Genomic DNA, 18,362 nt, shown 5'->3' with positions numbered 1-18,362 from the left:
TCGGGAGAATTTTTCAAATTAAAATAACATGATTTCCGGCTTGCATCGGAAGTTTGCTATACAGTTAATCGGGTTCTCCTACCCTTACGCTTTCTATATATGGTCACGTCTTTCTAACTCCGTTCTCGAGTGTAAGGAAAGACAGATGGACAGACAGATGATAGTGGGAATTTAGAGGTGTACAATTTTTTAAAATTGCAGTCCAATGAACTATATTTTTATTGATCTACGACACACACACACACACACAAGTATATGCTGTAACTAAATTTAATAGATTGTAGGCCTAATATAAAAAAATCGTATAAATTTTCGTATAGTAAACTAATTCGTTATTAAAAACTTCCGATTACATTAGTTATTATTTAAAACAAACACATATAGCCAACTTTACTTTTCTCTATGTATCTGCGGTTTTAGAATACCAATGTCATATGTCATCGGCGTTCGGTAGAATATTGAAATCCTCCCATAATTTTATCTTTTGCTGTAAATGAGATATCAAAATTTTCAGAAATCGTAGTTTTATGTTCGTCCAAAAATTAATCGTTAATTCGAACTGCCACGCTATTTCTTGCTTCTCCGCCATATTATTAAACAACTCCCTGACAACTTCTTCAGTTTGTATCGTGCTTTCTTGTTGGCTAAATAAATGCGGAAGTTGTTTAGCCTGGAACCAGCAACTTTATAAAGTCGAAACTGTCCCTGTTACTGAGCGGACTTGCAAACTAGTTGACGTTCGATTTCAACTTACGACAGTGAGTTGAGTTGACCGTGACATCACCAAATGTCTTTAGACAACTTCTCACATAGCAGACTAGAGCTCCCTGGGAGACTTCATTAGCATGTGTGACTGTAATTCATTCTTCTTGAGATCGATATTAATTGGCGATGGTAATTGGCAACGAAATTTAATGTTTTCAGTTTAATCCGGAACGAAACACTAATTGATGGAATGGCGATTGTCTTTGTCACCAAGACGCACGAACTGTTGTCCCCAAAATCAAAGGCGAAAACTAAGTTTTCTTGTTTTTCAACGAACATGGAACCATAAAAATGTCGTTTCTGAAGAACTAATTGCGAATGCTTAATACTTCCAGACTGTACTGCAACATTTGTTCTATTGCATCCGCCGTGTATGGAAAGTTTCACGAGGCTACAAGTTGCTTTCTGCTTCACGACAATGCATCTGCCTTTTCTACAGTTATTGTGTGACAGTTCTTGAATCATGTTACTTTCTTATTTTGGATTACCCTTCCTACTCCTGTAATCTTACTCCCGCAAACGCCTTTCTGTTCTCTAAACTAAAAGGGACAATTTTCAGACGTTTTGTACATTCAGAACTGTGTGACAGCAGACATTTCAAGAGATTTCAAAAATTTCAAAACGCGTCTTTTTACAGTTCCGCAAGATGTATAGTACGATATCTTTTAGACTTGTGTTTACCTGGGGAGACTATGAGTGACAATAAAGGTAGTTTATATGCTAATCATCGGTGAAATACGCCATAAGCAAGAAGATAAACTTTCGTGTAAGTTGCTGACTTCAATCTGGATTGTATCTTACATGAAAGCTTATTCTTGCTTATGGCCTGTTCGACCGATAAATGCAACTACCTCTATCGCCGACTGGCCATTTAAAGAATCTGTTACAATAGAAAATATTTTATAAGTAGTTGAAGAATGTCCACATCTACACCCTTATCTATCCATAATCTGTTGTGAAGACAGAACACATATTTTACAGTGTTGGAAAGAGAAACTGAGATTGCCGATATGTCTCTGCTTAAATCATTGACATTAAAAGAGAATGCGAAAATTACTGAATGTCACAAACGAATGAAGAGAGAAATGAAAAAATAGCAGAAACATTTTAGATTGGACCATCGCAAGCTCTAGAAATATTATAGAAACAAGAACAGTTACTCATCCATTGGCAATGACATCGAGCAGAAAATCCGACAGTTGCAAAGAGAGAATAGCTTTTTCATTGACAAATCAGTCAAGCAATAGTTCTGCAGAGTCAGAAGTCAGAATATATCAAAGCCAATCAGACGAGCCAAAGCTCTACAGTTTGCATTCGAATTAGGCGTTATGGACTTCAAAACCTCAAATGATTGGTTTGAAAAATGTTTGAAAGCGACATATCAAATTCAAAGCATTTTATGAGGAATTGTTTGGGAGTTGGTTATAATACAGTAGAATAGCAAGAGACTAAGTTATCTTTTATTATTATTAGTTATTTTTCAAAAAAATATTTTTAATGCAGATCAAACAGGATTGTTTTTTGGCGTTCTCTCTCTGCGGTTTTCCATCTGTAATATTTTTTTTGGACTCCCGTCATGCCTGTGATGAGGTTTTTGACTTCTGGCATCACAGGCATGACAAGCAAAGCACAACGACACACATAATACATAGCAGCAACCAATCACGCACGGTGGTGCAATACAATCAGCACTTAAGCTTCATTTATAAAGAAATTGCTAACCGTAAAGGCACAAAGATCGCATGTAAGAGAACTAACACAATATATGGGCTGTTACGCAATGACAAACACAGGATAGAAAAAAGTCGTTCACCGGGTCTCTATACGGTTCCTCTCAGAGACCACAGATTCCAGCGAGATCTAGTATACATCGGATCAACGAAGCGCTCACTAAGCAAAAGAATACAGGAAAACGGATATGATATCACCAACCAAAGGCATACCACCGTCCTAGCTGTTTATGCCACAGACCCCGAAATATAAGCAGACCTCCATAAGGCCAAATTGATAAAAATGTCAGATCAGGGTCAACACCTTCGCAACCTTGAAGCGTTAGAAATATACAAAGCCGGCCTGGCCGGCAACTGTATTAATGCGAAAGATGCCGCCAATATTTCGCATGCATGGAGGTTGTGCTATGAGAAAAAGCGTAAACAACATTAACCTGTTACCAACGTTTCTACACCAGCAAACACATCGTATTATTTGTGGGGATGCAATAATATTTTTATCACTTCAGTAGCATGTAAAGTGAAAATTAGTTTCCAATTTTTAAATAATTTAGAATTTAAAATAATTTTAAACGCATTGTTCGAATTCCAGTTTCGAATTTTATACTGGTCAATAGTCTGACGAAGACCAAGTTTTGGTCGAAAACGTTAGTTTTTATCTAAAGCTATTCGTACTGGGATATAAAAAAAGGCTTCTAGTGTCAATAAAAAATTTAAATGTTTAAAATACTTAAACACAACGAGTGCAAATACTCAATTTTCTCCGACTTCGAAGCAGTTGACACAAGACAAGCGGAAATCCTCAGACAACAATACTTTTATTAAACAATTATCACCAATACTCGTTAAAAGGTTTAGATTGTACCCATTCCAATTAAGGGGCTTCAATAGAGTCCCGTGTTGTTATTTTTTGTCACTACCTCCCCGTGCCGGGAGTGGGTAATTTGCGCGCCTGCTGCCTTCCTTGGATGTGGTACCCGTTTCTCAGGCTCCCTCTTTTTTTTTATTTATTTTTTATTGATTCTAATAACCGATCCTATGGTTTTATTTATTTTAATATATTGGCTTCTAGTGTATTGATCTTCTCAATCATTGTTTCAAAGCATAATTCAACATTTAATAAGTCAGGTACAAATGGTTTTAAAGTACTTAATCGCAAATGTATATTGTGAAGCATCTCTCGAAACGCCGAGAAAGCAATTTAATATTTTTCAAGACATTTCATGGATTTAAGTGGAAACAGGTTCTGACTTTAACAGTTCAAAGTTGTTTCTTCAACGGAAGCAATTCAAACGGAAACGACATACCGCAATATTCCGGTATTGTGAAAATAGAACCAAACAGAAAATGAATAGGAACGAAATCTAGTTATTTTTCCGTTTTCGCTTTCTGGTAATGTGAAAACTAGCCTTTACTGTAATGTGTCGTATTAGTACTTTTTGTATGGTATAGATATTATATATCTTCATAAATAATAATAGTGCAGGCTACATTTAAAGATTGTCTCATTTAAAAGTAATTTCACAAAACCTCTCTTTGGCGAGCACCTTTCTATAACGGACGTAAAGTGTCCGCTATAGAGAATTTTCACTATGTTTATATAGAGTATTTACTTATCGTTGTGTAAACTGTAATTACCAAATTATACGGATCATTTCAAATATATTTTTGATATTTTTATATAAGACAACATGTGTAAGTTAAGTGAAATTTTCATAATAATATCCTTATTACAAAAATCAAATAATTAAAAATGTAAATGAGAAAGTAAATTTTTTAAATACAGTATAGCCTGTATAATCCATCATTCGCCAAGTCGACATGTCCATTAATTCGACAGTGTGCAGGGCGAAACACATGAAATTTTCATGTTATCGCTAGTACTTTTCCGGTTCTGTTATACACAGTATATAACAGACGAAAAGTATGGCAATCAGTCAAATATAACCCCAGAATTTTATATTTTTGGATTCAAAGCTCCTTGAAACGTCGAGAAATGTAAAAAAAAAAAAAATTCAGGATTTTTTTTTTGTATTTGTATGGATATTTGTGTGTGTGTATGTATGGGAGGCACGATTTTATTTACCATCTTTGAAGCTTGATAACTCCTATGCTGAAACTTAATAATTTTTTGTCGAAAATTTCTGAAATTTTGCAGGAAGGTTTCTGTATTAGGGTGATTAATTCTATTGAATTTTGGCGATTAAAAGTCGAGGGGGTAGGGATATTGTGGGGGTCGTGTGTCATCTGTCGGACTTGGTGACGATTTTATTCATTATTAGCATTTACAATATATTATAAAACCCATTCCTACTTTAAAAATTAAGCTTTCTTGCCATTTTATAATAATTTAAAATATAAAAAATTTTTTCTAATAAAATATCATAACAGATGGCGCCACACACACAATTTTAAATATCGCCGAGAAAGTTAAGCAACTTTTTGCTGGATTTTCGATGTAAGCTATGTGACAGAGAAAAACCATTTCTTTTATACTTAAGAAAACATTTCTATGGCTCGATAACTAAAAAGATTAAATAAGGCTTGTTTAATTTTCAGTTTATTTTATTGAAAAGTAAATTAACGGAGGAAAGCTGTTTTTAGTGATAACAATTAATTTTGTTTATTACGGTCTAATTTCTTCCCCCCCCCTTTTTTAGAAAAAGGATGATTTTAGGTTTGTCCACTGTTTTTACAACTAGGCTCTATTAAAGAGTAGTGGAAAGGGACCCAATGAGATAAATCCGTCATCAAAATGTGTATAACTTCTCACTAAATTAATAATAAGTTTATCTGTAATGTACAGTTTACATTCATATTAGAAAGTAAAAAACTGCATGTATCTATTATTCTACAAAGCATATATTAAGTAAAATGATTAAAATATAATAATTATAGATAGATCTACATTAAATATCTGTTGCTAAATGGCATGCTGCATCCGAAAATACTTCAAAGTATATTTTATGTTATGTAAATATTAACGTTTTTTTATGTACTGTACATATTTGTGTTCAAATACTTTTATTTAAGAACTCAAATATAGAGGAATTTAAAAATAACTTAAACTAGTATTAGGGATGAAAATATTAAATTATTGTAATAATTAGGTGTGTATTATATACGTGATACTACATGTGATAAATAAAATTCTTTATTGTCGAACTTAAGATTATTGCTATGGGGAAAAACTTATATATTATTAGATCAAAATGTGTTTGAAATTCTAACAGCGTGGTAACCTAATACTTCGCAAGAAAGAATATGATTGAATACTGCTCTATAGATTATCGAGTTTCGAGTTGGCTGTGTAACTTTACCAATTCAAATTTGAATGTTACGATATGCTTATCTATAAATTCACATGCATGAAAAGAATTTCTTATTTTTCCACTCTTTACTGATTTGTAAAATATCTGCCTTAAATATTTTAGACGAAACGAGTCATTATAAATGACTTTTATCGCGAAATTTATTGGCGTATGATAATTTTAATAATTTTTTTCTTACAAATAAGTAATATTCAGCTTAATGTATTATAAAATTAATCGATAAAAAGTTAACGACATTAATCGATTTATCTTGATTGCAATTACAAAATCTAATATTTAAATATTGAAAATATATTTTCTAATTTATATAATTTAAAAATATACTTCTAGTAATAATTAATCTAGTATTATAAATTCTTATTAAAGAAAGTAAGAAAAAAAAGCAACTAAACCTGCCAACCTGCCATCTTTTATACGCTTCTCAAATTAATCATATAAATCTTATTTAAAGTAATAAATTATTTATGACATTTATAATTAATTTTTCGATCACTTTCAATTCAAAACGTTTCTTATTAACGTAAGAAATACTGTATTTAATTTTTATTCTAAAGTTCTTGTGTAATTTTATTACATATAGCATTGCTATAAATTATTCTCAAGATTTTTCATATTACTATAAATTTTGATATATAAATAGGAAAATACTCTCAAATACTACTATAAAAAATTTAAATAAATTTAATTTTATTTTTGTATTACTATTATTTCATATTTATAATGTGATAAAAAAGCATTATTTTACATATAAAGTCTAGAATGATATTTTTATAGCAGTTAAAAAAGACAATAACATAGCAATATAAATACGAAAAATTATTTTTTTCCAAGCTTAGGCAGACGAAAATTATAAGAAATTTCTAAACTTTTCTATTTAATTTATTCAAAATTCTAAGTTTTATTTAGAGCACAATATAATGTGTAATGGTAATACATAACTTAATGAGATGGTTCTAAGTAGGCTAAGTGATCGAGAGATCGGATTATCTAAAACTAAGAAATTTATATTAACTCTACAGTTTCAAGTTTTTAAAATATATTGAAAACCGATTCAATATTAATCCATATTTAATAGTAATTATATAATCCAAATGTAATCCATTATATAATCCATATTTAATAAATAAAATTATGTATCTGTTTTAATAGTAGAGTACAATTGCAAAATTTCAAATATTCTTTACCCACTTTTTTAGTAAAAAAAAAATTTACTAATTCTTGTATATTTAGACACAAAATATACCTTAAGCTCGTGTAAAATTTATGATCTCAGATTTTTTGACATTGGTATAACTTAAAGTTGGATTACTTCCAGTTATTCTTTTTTCGTTTCGATCCTGACACCATCGAATTTTTTCTCTTCGATTTTACATCAGTCGACGGGGTTCCAAATGAATCCCCGTCGAGATCCCTTTTTGTTAGCTTTATGCAGCATATATCAATCCTATTTTGACATTACCTCCTTAAGTATCGAACCAAGCGGACGGTATTAAGTTAATTAATCATGACAGTGTCGCTTTACAAAATGATTTAAACTCTTTTGCTTGCTCACGACAAACTCTCTTTTAACTCGTAAAAAAATCTTCTTTGTTGTATTCTGAATTTGTTTTTAATACCACATCGAAATTCTCTTAAATTCAGCAGCTGCTAAACGTCATAAATATGGCTGTTAAATTATTCGAATTTGACCTCTCAACTATTATTCTTTAAATGTACATTTCTCTACAGAAAAAGAAAATACTTTTCAAGACATCGAGTTTTCCTTGAAAATAATATAATTTAGGTTTTAAGATATATACTTTAAATGTATCCAAATCCTTGAATTATATACAGAATTACTTTTATTATAAAAATATTTTAAAATTATTTATTGTATTATAACTAACATTTTTAAAAGTTCTACTTTAGTAACATTATAAAATTCGTCATAAGTTTTCTCTGCCTTCTTATATCTGAATTAAATTGTAGAGATTTTGTAGACTAGACAAAAAACTACTTCTTTAATGTTATTCATGATTTACATAATAATTGAGCTGCAATTTGAAAAAAATTCTAGACCTATAAATTCCCACTGTCGTTTATCTGTCCATCCTTAGTCTCGAGAACGGAGTTAGATATATGAAATACAAGACCCTAATTCCCTGATTAACTATATGCGAACTTTCGATGCAAACCGGAAGTCATGTTATTTCAAAAATTTCCCCTGAGAGGTGTTAAATAGATGACCGGCACGACTCTATTGTTAAAGGAAAAGTATGATGTATACGTACAGGGGCAAGCCACTACTAATTTGAGGTGGAGAGCATGTATTTTTAATTAAATGCATTAAAAGTATGTTCAAAAATTGCAGCTCAGCATTGTGACGATGCCACAATAAATAATTGCTCGTTTTAATTTCACTTTATGAATTACAATTATTTTCATGAAGAAATTACAAATAATTCTATTCGAATATAGAAATATACATGTGGCAATAGGTCTAACTGAACTAGTAGGTATATATCTTAATGGCGTACTGAGCATATTATTGAAATTTACTATATGATAGCATTTATATTTATATTTTTATTTGCTCATTCATTCAGTTACTCAATTATTACCTCACGATTAAAATGTAAAATTAAAATCCCCATTTAAACACTTACTAAATTTCCATCATAACTTGATGATTGAACAATTAAATTGTCCTTAAATAGTTTCAAATACTTTTATGGGAACGCCGGGAGGTAGGACGGAGTCGTACCTATTTTTATTCGGCGAACAGGTCGGCAAGACCCATCCCACCGCCGCTGATGGCTAAATTTTTATGATATCCCGACTTGTCGGGATTGGGTAATTATTTGTCAGGTCGAGTGGAGGAAGTGTGTGGGTTCGTCGATAAGTTAAGGCGATATTCGAAATAACGGAACCATGATGAAAACAAATAACGATTTATTTAGACAGACAAACAAAATATAGCGAATCGATCTATTCTAACGCGTCCGGTTCCTAACCGCGGGGGAGAGAGAATTCACAAATTTCGGGGTCATACCTCTTCCTAGGATGTATCGGCTGTAATCGTAGGAGTAATCGTATGGATAAAAAGGAGGATCGGTCGTTCTCCGGTCGTGACGGCTCGTCGTCGGCGGGCTTCGGAATCCTCGGGTTTCGGCCCTCGATTCTCGACTCGAATCAGACGGGACGTGCATCTTCTTCGGACCTCCAGCGACCCCGTTATCCGTCTTTTCCCTCTTTATAGGTCACGTTATCTTCGATCACCAATCGCGATAGTTGGTGAATCGCTGATGATTCGATCTCCGTGACTATGTTTGGATCCGGAGAGAAAGGAAGTGCTTTTCGACGGTGGAAGGCTGAACATCCTTTGAATTAAGACCTTTGCTACAATTTCTCACAAGGGGGTTTGAACAAAACAAAGATTTTGGGCCGGGTTAAACCCGGTCCTCACACTTTTTTTAGATGAAACATTGTTATTATACTTTTACTGAATATACAGTTATAGAGTAAGATAAATATTTATAAAATTAATCACAAAATACATAAACTATGTTTATTAAATTAAATATTCATTTGTAAAATTTAAACAAAACATTTATCATATATAAAAATATAACTATTGATATATGTTCAATTATTTATTATGAAAATATATAACTTAATTTTATTTTGCAATTTATTTTTTTACTTTTTAGTATCTTAGCTATAAATTTATTTGTATATCTTATGTTCAGTAAATAATCCAAACTAAATTTTTCTGGTGTCATAAAAAATGAATATCGAATCAAATCCTTATTTTTTATAACTAGAATTGAAATAGTGGTCTTTATTATTTACAATAATGAACAATCAATCAGATATACTTTTAATAAGCAAAATTAAGGCTCGCAGACACCGAAAGAATTAATTTTAAAACGTTATACTGTATAGCATTTTATAAAATAAATTAATTTAAATAGTGTATGTACTACACAAATATACGACGTATAAATTTACATATACTCTGTATATATGAGTGTAATATTTCACACCTACATATGTAAGTAATGTAGATATTCGTTAAATAAATAATGTACCGGTACCTATATGTCAGTTAATCACTTCGTTTATTTAGATCTATTTATTTATTTATTTTTCCATCATTAAAGCAAATATTTATACAGAATAAAAGACCGTTATTTTCAAACCCTGAATGAGTAGCTGCATTCATAAATGTAAACATTGAATTATGTATAAAATAAATGTTTTCAAAAAAACTGTTTTTCTTATGGAAAAAAACTCATGCCACTATGAATGGAAGAAAAAGTTAAACAATTTAATTTCAGAAATAGTTTTAGAGAAATATGTGAAAAGTTTGAACTTCTTTCTGTGTTTTAATAGTTAAATCTCATGTATTGAAATAATAATAGAAAGTAATGTGAAGTAAATTACAAAACCAGTGAATGATCGTGATATTGTCAAACAGCTTACTCTGCAAGACGTATGGTATGTTACACTAAAAACATTTAAGAAGTTATTATAAATAGTTAAATCCGAAACTGAAATATATTCTATTATGTTTTTCAAAGATTATTCTCGAGTGTCTCATATCTGTTTCCAACATCCTTTAAATAAAAAAATATAACTAATTTTCTATTCAAGAAAACATTAAAAATTGAATTTAATGGTGTATTATTGCCAGCGAGATAGTTAAGACGATAGTAATGAGCTAAGAAGCCATTCACAAGTTATTTCATGGGAAAAGTTTGTTTTAAAACAAAAAATATTTATTTCAAAAAGCAGGTCAGGCTCTGCTATCACATCAAATTCTCTTATTAACTTAATTTTGGACTAAGTAAATAATTTTGAAATTTGGTTTAATTTAAAAATTCTTCTAAGAGCTGCCCATAAATTACGTAACACATGTGGGTGGGTATGCAGGTAATTATTACGATGTGTTACAAGGGATTGTCGTTGTTTACAGAAACGTTACGTACAGTAATACCAGGACCTCAATCCTTAGAGGTAAGAAAATGCTTCATTTTTGTTTCTGACGTGTTATATAGCGAACTATACAGTTTATACATCTCACTGCATTGTATGTTACACATTAATAAAACAATGTAACATTCAGTATCTCGTGCTGTGTATTATTTCTTAGCATAACTAAGGGGATTGATGAAATATACTTATATACAGTGGTACCTTGGTACTCGAACATAATCCGTTCCAGAAATAGGTTCGAGTACCAATATGTTCGGACTCCAAATCATTTTTTCCCATTACAAATAATGTAAAATGGATTAATGCGTTCCAATCCCCAGTTGATTCGCTAGTAACATAACAGATTAGAGTATAAATGATATTTAGTTTTTAGGTAAGCAGTAAATAACACATATATAACTCTCAATAAATAGTAAAAACATTAAAGAAGTCATTTTAACATACGAAAACTTATCTTTTTGATTGCGATATGATGGCGTAAGTGGATGGAGGTGTGAGGAGGAAGAGCGGGAGTTACTGCCGAGAAGGGGAATCCCCTTCCATAAAAACATCTGGTAATGGAACTTCGGGGGTTGCTTCCTTTTTCTGTCGCTTTTGGGCAGGTAAATCTTTAATTAAAAACTTATCCATTGTCTGTTGCTTCTGCCTTTTTTGCAGAATTTTACGGAAATGAGACATGACATTTTCATTGAAAAGGTGTACAGCCCTATTGGCTACCATGGTATCAGGATGAGATTTTTCAACAAAAGCTTGCACATCCCCCCACTTAGCACAAATTTCTTTAATCACTGAACTTGGAATATCCTCCTTTTCTTCCTCCTCTCCCGAAGACATATCCTCAGCCAAAATCCTTTGTTGCTCATTTTGAAGGTGCTCCAACTCTTCTGTAGTAAGCTCGGTACTGTGGTCTTCCACGAGCTCTTCAATATCCTCATTGTCGACCTCCAAGCCTATGCTTTGTCCAATAGAAACAATGTCATCCACAATTTCTTCATTAAAGCCCTCAAAATCTCGCTCTGGCACACAGTCGGGCCAGAGTTTCCTCCATGCTGAATTCATGGTACGGTATGTCACTTCACAGGACCGTTCGGGATCGAGTTTCATAATTTGAACCCTTAATCTTGTCAGTTATATGTATACAAAAGGTAAATTGTTTACAAGCTAAGTCTTTGTTCATTGTCTGACAAATGTACACTTTCGTTTCGTCAATTGTTCACGATAGGAGGCGTTTTTTGTGTAAGATCCAAGTTGGATGTATGTGAGTTAATAAATGTTCTCGTTAATTTTGTATCGCCCCTTTTTGATTCGTTCACGGTTATAAGAAATCACCACACGTCGACTTGGCGGGCTTTCCCGTTCGAGTACCAAAATTTTGTTCGGAAACAGGGGCATTTTTTTTTCGAAATTTTTGGTCGAGTACCGATTTATTCGGGCTCCGAAACGTTCGAGTACCGAGGTATGACTCGGTACTCGAACGGGAATGTACATTGCATAATTTTATAAGAGGGTATATGCCTTACAAGGAGTGGGATGATATTTGAAAAGTATGAAAGTAGAGCTACGCAATTTATGAACTATTCTCTATTTATTTTATGCTTCTAAATACTTAACTAGAAATTATATATGCGTATAACATCTATTCAACTCTTAATAAGTAAAATGGGTTTTAAAATTCTTATTTACGATTCATTTTATCCCTGAATAGCTTGGATATCCGTAAATATATTGACATTAATTTAATTATTTCAACAAACTTCATTACATATTCTTTTCAACTTTTATGGAGAATTTCCATTTATACATTTTACAAAATTCTTCGATCATATTTACTTTATAACTTTTTAAATATTAAATTTAAAAATAATAAATAAGACCAAATGCTTTCAAAATATTAAAATTTATGAATCAAGAAATTAAATAACCCATAAAGATTAATTGTGGTATGACAAACGACCAGTTTCTTAATTATTATCAGACACTTTAGACAGATCCTACATATACTAACAAGATTTTTGAAAGCAACAATCAAAATAGAACTGAATTGTCAAAGGAAGAGCTGCTTGAAAGTTTAACCAAAACAAAAAATGGAAAAGCAACAGGAGAGGATGGCATAAATGGAGTTATACAAATATATTGGTGATAAATTCCACAAGAGATTATTAACATTCTTCAATAATATATATGAACAAGCCTGTATACCACTTGAATGGAAGAAGAGTATTATACTGCCTATTCACAAAAAAGGAGATAAACGAAAATTAGATAACTACAGAGACATTAGCCTGTTAAATATCTGTTATAAAATGTATGCTAGAATTCTAAATGTACGATTAAAACAAGAAGGTAAAAAATTTCTTTTGGAATATCAAAACGGGTTCCAAGAAGGCAGATCTTGTATAGACTCAGTTTTCTCCATTAAATTATTACTAGAGGAACGAAGAGAATTTATTCTGAATACACATTTAGCTTTCATAGATTATACCAAAGCTTTTGACATGATAAAAAGACCCAAACGTTTTGACATCCTACAAAACAGATATCTTATATGCAGTCGAATCGCGATAAGTCGACACCCTCGGTTAAGTAGTCAGTTTTCTGTGGTCCCTGCCGACTTACATAGGCATTAATGTTAAAAAAACCCCGGTTTACTCGACATCGTTTAACTTGACACCACTGGATAAGTCGACATACTTTTGCCGTCCCACACTCCGATAAGTCGACACCCCCTTCTGAAAAAATGAATTCACTCCGCACGTGCGGTGCGAACTCATATTTTTCAGGAGGGGGCGTCGATTTATTTGTTAATATATAAGTAATATATTTAATAATATAATAATACATTAATATTATTAATATATATACATATTAATTAAAATGCCTTAACATTTTATGTATTTTTATGTATAAAATAATAACAGATAAACAAAAAGAAAATATACAATCTACATCAACGCCATACCAGAATCCAATTTTGCATTTTCTCATGCCAGAGGCGTTAAGAATCCTTAGACGTTACTGCCAAGTGACAATTGCGAAGATGATGTTTTCAAGGCATTCATGTTCGTTGAAAAAGAAAGTCGAGACAGTTAAATGCTCAAAACAAACAACACTAAACGAATTTTTCAGTTTATCATCTACAGAATAATTGTAAATGGAGAACACGATGTATTGTAAGTCTGTGTTACTGTATAAAGCACTACTGTATTTTATTAATTGTAGTTTTGTAGTTTTTTTTCCAACTTCGCTTTAGTCGACACATCGGATAACGCGACACATTTCCACTTCCCCTTGAGGTGTCGACTTAAGCGGAGTCGACTGTATATTTTACTTCAAAATATATGCAATATTTATGAAAATAATACCATACAACATAAGTTCAACAATGCCATTTCCGAATATAGAAGAATAAATCAAGGAGTCCATTGTCACCAACACTTTTTAACATCTATATAGATGACATAATGCATCTATGGCAGGGAGAATATACATTAGGAATTCAGCTTCCAAACAACATAAAATTCAATACCATGCTATTTGCTGATGATCAGGTGGTTTTTGCTAACTCTGAAGATAATTTACAAAAAGGTTTATTTACGTTAAATAAAATTTCAAAACAATACAGCATGAAAATTTCAACTGCAAAACCAAAGTAATGGCATTTAGAAGCACAGAGCCAATACGCAGAAAAATCGTAATTGATAATACTACTTTAGAGCAAGTTAATAATTTCCTTTATCTAGAATACAATACGAAAGTGAGAATGACATAAATAATCAGCTCACAAAATTTCTACAAATATTACGAATAATAAATAATACTCTAAAACCACACCTTGTACAAAAACACTCCAGACTGAAATTATATAAAACTCTGGCTATTCCGACTCTCCTGTACGGTAGTAAAATCTGGGTTCTAAAGAAGAAAGATATCAAAAGATTACAGGCAGCTGAAATGAGGTTTATGCGCCGAACTGCTGGATATACGCTCCTGGATCATCGGCGAAATGAGGATATTTTGGAGGAACTCCACATGAGAGAATTAATTGAAAAACTCTTCACATATAGAGGAAAATGGCTTCAACGTGTATCTCGAATGTCGCCGGATAGGATACCTCATGCAGTTTTACAGTATCAACCACGAGGACGACGACGACCTGGACGTCCACAAAAACGACTCCTAGATCCTGTCTAGCTGAGACCGAAGCGGGTCAACATGGCCTAAATTCGTGAATGATGAATGATGATGATGATGATAAATGAGATCAGTGAAAACCTTTTTAGTACATCATGATTATTTATTCAAAAATTATAAAAATTAAGATTTTAAATGTATATTTATTATATTGTCAACAAAATTTATCCAAATAATTATTTTTTCTCCTGTCTAACAGAAAATCAATTAAAGTATCAAACTATATACAAGAAGAATAATATTATATGTTATTGATTCTGAATATTTAACAAAAACTTGTAAATAAGCTGCTTTTAAATAGTTATAAACATGTTACGTTTTGTAGTTTTAAAGGTTAAAAATTTTATTAATAAGAATTTTTGATAAATTATAAATATTTAGATATACAGCTTTAACTAAATTTACATTTTGCGTAAAAAAATATAACCAATTCCTTTATTATAATAAGGAAAACGTATTTTTATCTATCAAACAGTAAATAAAACTTATTCCATACAATTATATTTACAGAAAATAAGATTTTCGATAACAAGTGAAGTGGAAAGTAAAACAAAAAGTAAAAAAAGACTCCAAGAATAAATTGAAATTTTTATTTGTAAATGTCTGAAAACAGCAAAAGGCGTCGGTAAATAAAACAAGCTAAAGTAAATAATCTTTATCTAGAAATTTCTTTATTACATCACACCAAAAGCAAATAATAGTAATGCAATAAAAATAAAATATTGATAAAGTATAAGAGTTTGCAACTATGCAAATAGCTTAGGAATGAATGGAGTGCAGCAGAAGCATACTTTCAGATTGAAATGAGAATGAAAGTGCCACCGTTGTCGGTCGGTAAAGGCCAAGTAAAGTAGAATTGATTGGCGCCTTTAAAGGGCAATACTTCCTTTTGCAATTTTCACAAAAAATAAATCAAACGAAACTTTCTTCACATATTAAAATACACTTTTTCCGTCCACGAAAATCAATTAATTAACGTTGTAACTACAAAAACTCGACGATAATATTACTCAGTAGCAATAATTAACGTAGCGAATAATTTACGATATTCATAAAAGATAGTCATTTATAAATACGTTTAATAAGAATTATTACATTTAATTAAATTGATTTAACACATAACTATTAAGGAGGATATTCACTAAAATTACGCGATAATTTCTGAAAAATTGCCTTAAAATGATCAAGTTTAAAAATATTCCATCAATACTTAATGAGAAAATCAATGAGTAATTTCCTTAATTACATTAACATATTTGTGTCAGATTTGCTATTGAGGAACGAACACTTTCGTGTTAATGTTACACGAATTACAAACATTTTCTTTATTACAATCGATCGAATTCGTTTACAAATAATCTTTATGAAGTATTTTATGGCAGAAAAAATTATCAAGAATTAAAGAAAATACGACAGCAAACACACGACAAGTACAGCATTTAAATTCAAGCAAATATCGAATTAATAATGAGAGCAGTGAAGGGTTACTCATGTGAACCGCGAATATCCGTGTACTTTCTTTCTCTTTTTTCATGTCGAGATTCATTGAATCGAGTGAATCTTCATTCCCGAAGTCCAATAATCCAATATCCGATTTTGCAATTAAAAGAATTGAATAGAAAGAGATTCGTTTTTAATTAAATTTAATGATCTGCGAAGAACTGTTACATTCAATAACGATATTCTGTATTTATATTACTGGAAAAGACAAAAATTCATCACTTTTCTCGACTATAAACGAAAAAATAAGAAACAAGCTTCAAATAACAGAAATTATTATTCAAGAAATTATTCTTTCCAAACTTTAATAAAAAATTACAAAATTCACAGAGGTCGAAAGACAAGCGAATAATTTTAAAGTACAAAATTCTATCGAATGTTAAATGAGTTCGGTGTTTATTTAGTCGATATCATTATTATTATCTTTAACTTCAGATTTAGTTTCGAGAACTCCTCTAAGTAAATTAAGCGAATCGCACAACGGTAATTTATTGGCGTGCAATAATATTTATAGCTCGAGGGCTTTGGCGACGTGTAGCGTAACTTATGGTATTGTATCAGATGTGTAACAATCTCTTCTCTTCGGTAAAAATGCCACTTTGATAATTCTCGGTTCAGGTTATATAAATCACGGTGTAGCAGTCGGTGTGGTTAGGAAAAGTAGAAAACAAGTTGGAGAGAAAATTTTCTTTTATGTCTCAATTACAAGAAACCTTATATCTTTGACAGATGAGATGTTTGTGATCTTTGACATATAATAGCATTTTATTGCTCTTGTATTAAGCAGCTAAGATTCCGTCTTTGTTACTCCAGATGATATTTCTATCTCCGAAAAAATAGACGACGATTTTCAAAATTATACATTAAATGAAGTAACTTAATTCTATTTTTTTTACAAGGAAATAAACAGAGAAAATTTCCGCGACGCACTTATGTTTAGAAGAATTAATTGAAAATGCAACAAAAGAACAAATGCGCCTTTATTATAAATTTAAAAAGTATTCGGATGCTTTAAATGAGTCATTTCAATATCTTCAATTATCAGAACTTTATTTAAATTGACATTATTCGAGTGTTAAATATTTACTAGTATTTAAATTTAATGAAAGTTCTAGTCGTAATTTCGTTTAATATTTTTAAATCTATTAAAAATAATTCCAAACGTATAAATTAAACAAATTCTTATGACCTATATACGACATTAAATATAGTATATTTAATATTTAGGAGTGTTATTGTTACCTTCTTGTCTAAACTGTCGATTAGACGCATGAACAATTCACAATAAATATTATTTGGGATAGTTTGTCTTCATCTAATCGTAAAATGGAGAGTGGTTTTTCAGGTTCGTTTTTAGTTCAATAAAAATAAAGTTGGAAAGTCGTTTGAAACGAAACATAAACAGCAATAAAATTCATCTAAGCAAACCGCTGGGAAATAGGTCAGTTACTAACGATGAGTTAGGAAAGAGGCAACAAATAATGTAACGAGAGTCATATTAGAAAGTATCTGTGACGGCTGAATTTGGTTCAATATGGCTAAAATATCTAGTTTTACAGTTATTTGTATGTTATTATTAACAAGTAATTAATTCACCGATAAATTTTATATGTACAGACAGCCATTCAAAATGAGTTGAGTATTTTTAATCGATATATAATACTTTTACATAATTGAACTCAACTTTTACAAGCAATTATCTTAATAATGCATACAATACAAAGAAATTGTTATTTACAAAGCAATAATCTCGACCTCTTTTTAATTGAACTTATCCAAACTTTGACACCCGTATATAAACATTATAATAAATGCATATAATTATTTATACAGGAAGAGCTGACTGGATAATAATCGATATAATCTG

At 31.1% G+C, this 18,362-nt stretch overlaps 1 protein-coding gene across 1 annotated transcript; it reads left to right on the top strand.

Annotated features, from left to right (window-relative positions):
* Positions 1-14,265: 14,265 nt before the first annotated feature.
* Positions 14,266-14,995, top strand: LOC136985474 (uncharacterized). Its single transcript, XM_067282763.1, has 2 exons — positions 14,266-14,453; positions 14,545-14,995. The coding sequence occupies exons 1-2, from the start codon at positions 14,266-14,268 to the stop codon at positions 14,993-14,995; spliced, it is 639 nt and encodes a 212-aa protein (XP_067138864.1).
* The last annotated feature ends 3,367 nt before the right edge of the window (positions 14,996-18,362 follow it).

This window comes from Centruroides vittatus, unplaced genomic scaffold (assembly GCF_030686945.1).
Source record: "Centruroides vittatus isolate TY-2023 unplaced genomic scaffold, ASM3068694v2 contig_970, whole genome shotgun sequence".
NCBI classification, from domain to species: Eukaryota; Metazoa; Arthropoda; class Arachnida; order Scorpiones; family Buthidae; genus Centruroides; species Centruroides vittatus.
This window is presented reverse-complemented; position numbering and strand designations above follow the sequence as displayed.

Excerpts from the sequence above, each read along its gene's own strand:
- LOC136985474 (XM_067282763.1), top strand. The coding sequence starts at position 14,266 with ATGCATCTATGGCAGGGAGAATATACATTAGGAATTCAGCTTCCAAAC. Across the intron at positions 14,454-14,544 it reads ATTTCAACTGCAAAACCAAA|AATACAATACGAAAGTGAGA; the intron begins GTAATGGCATTT and ends TCCTTTATCTAG.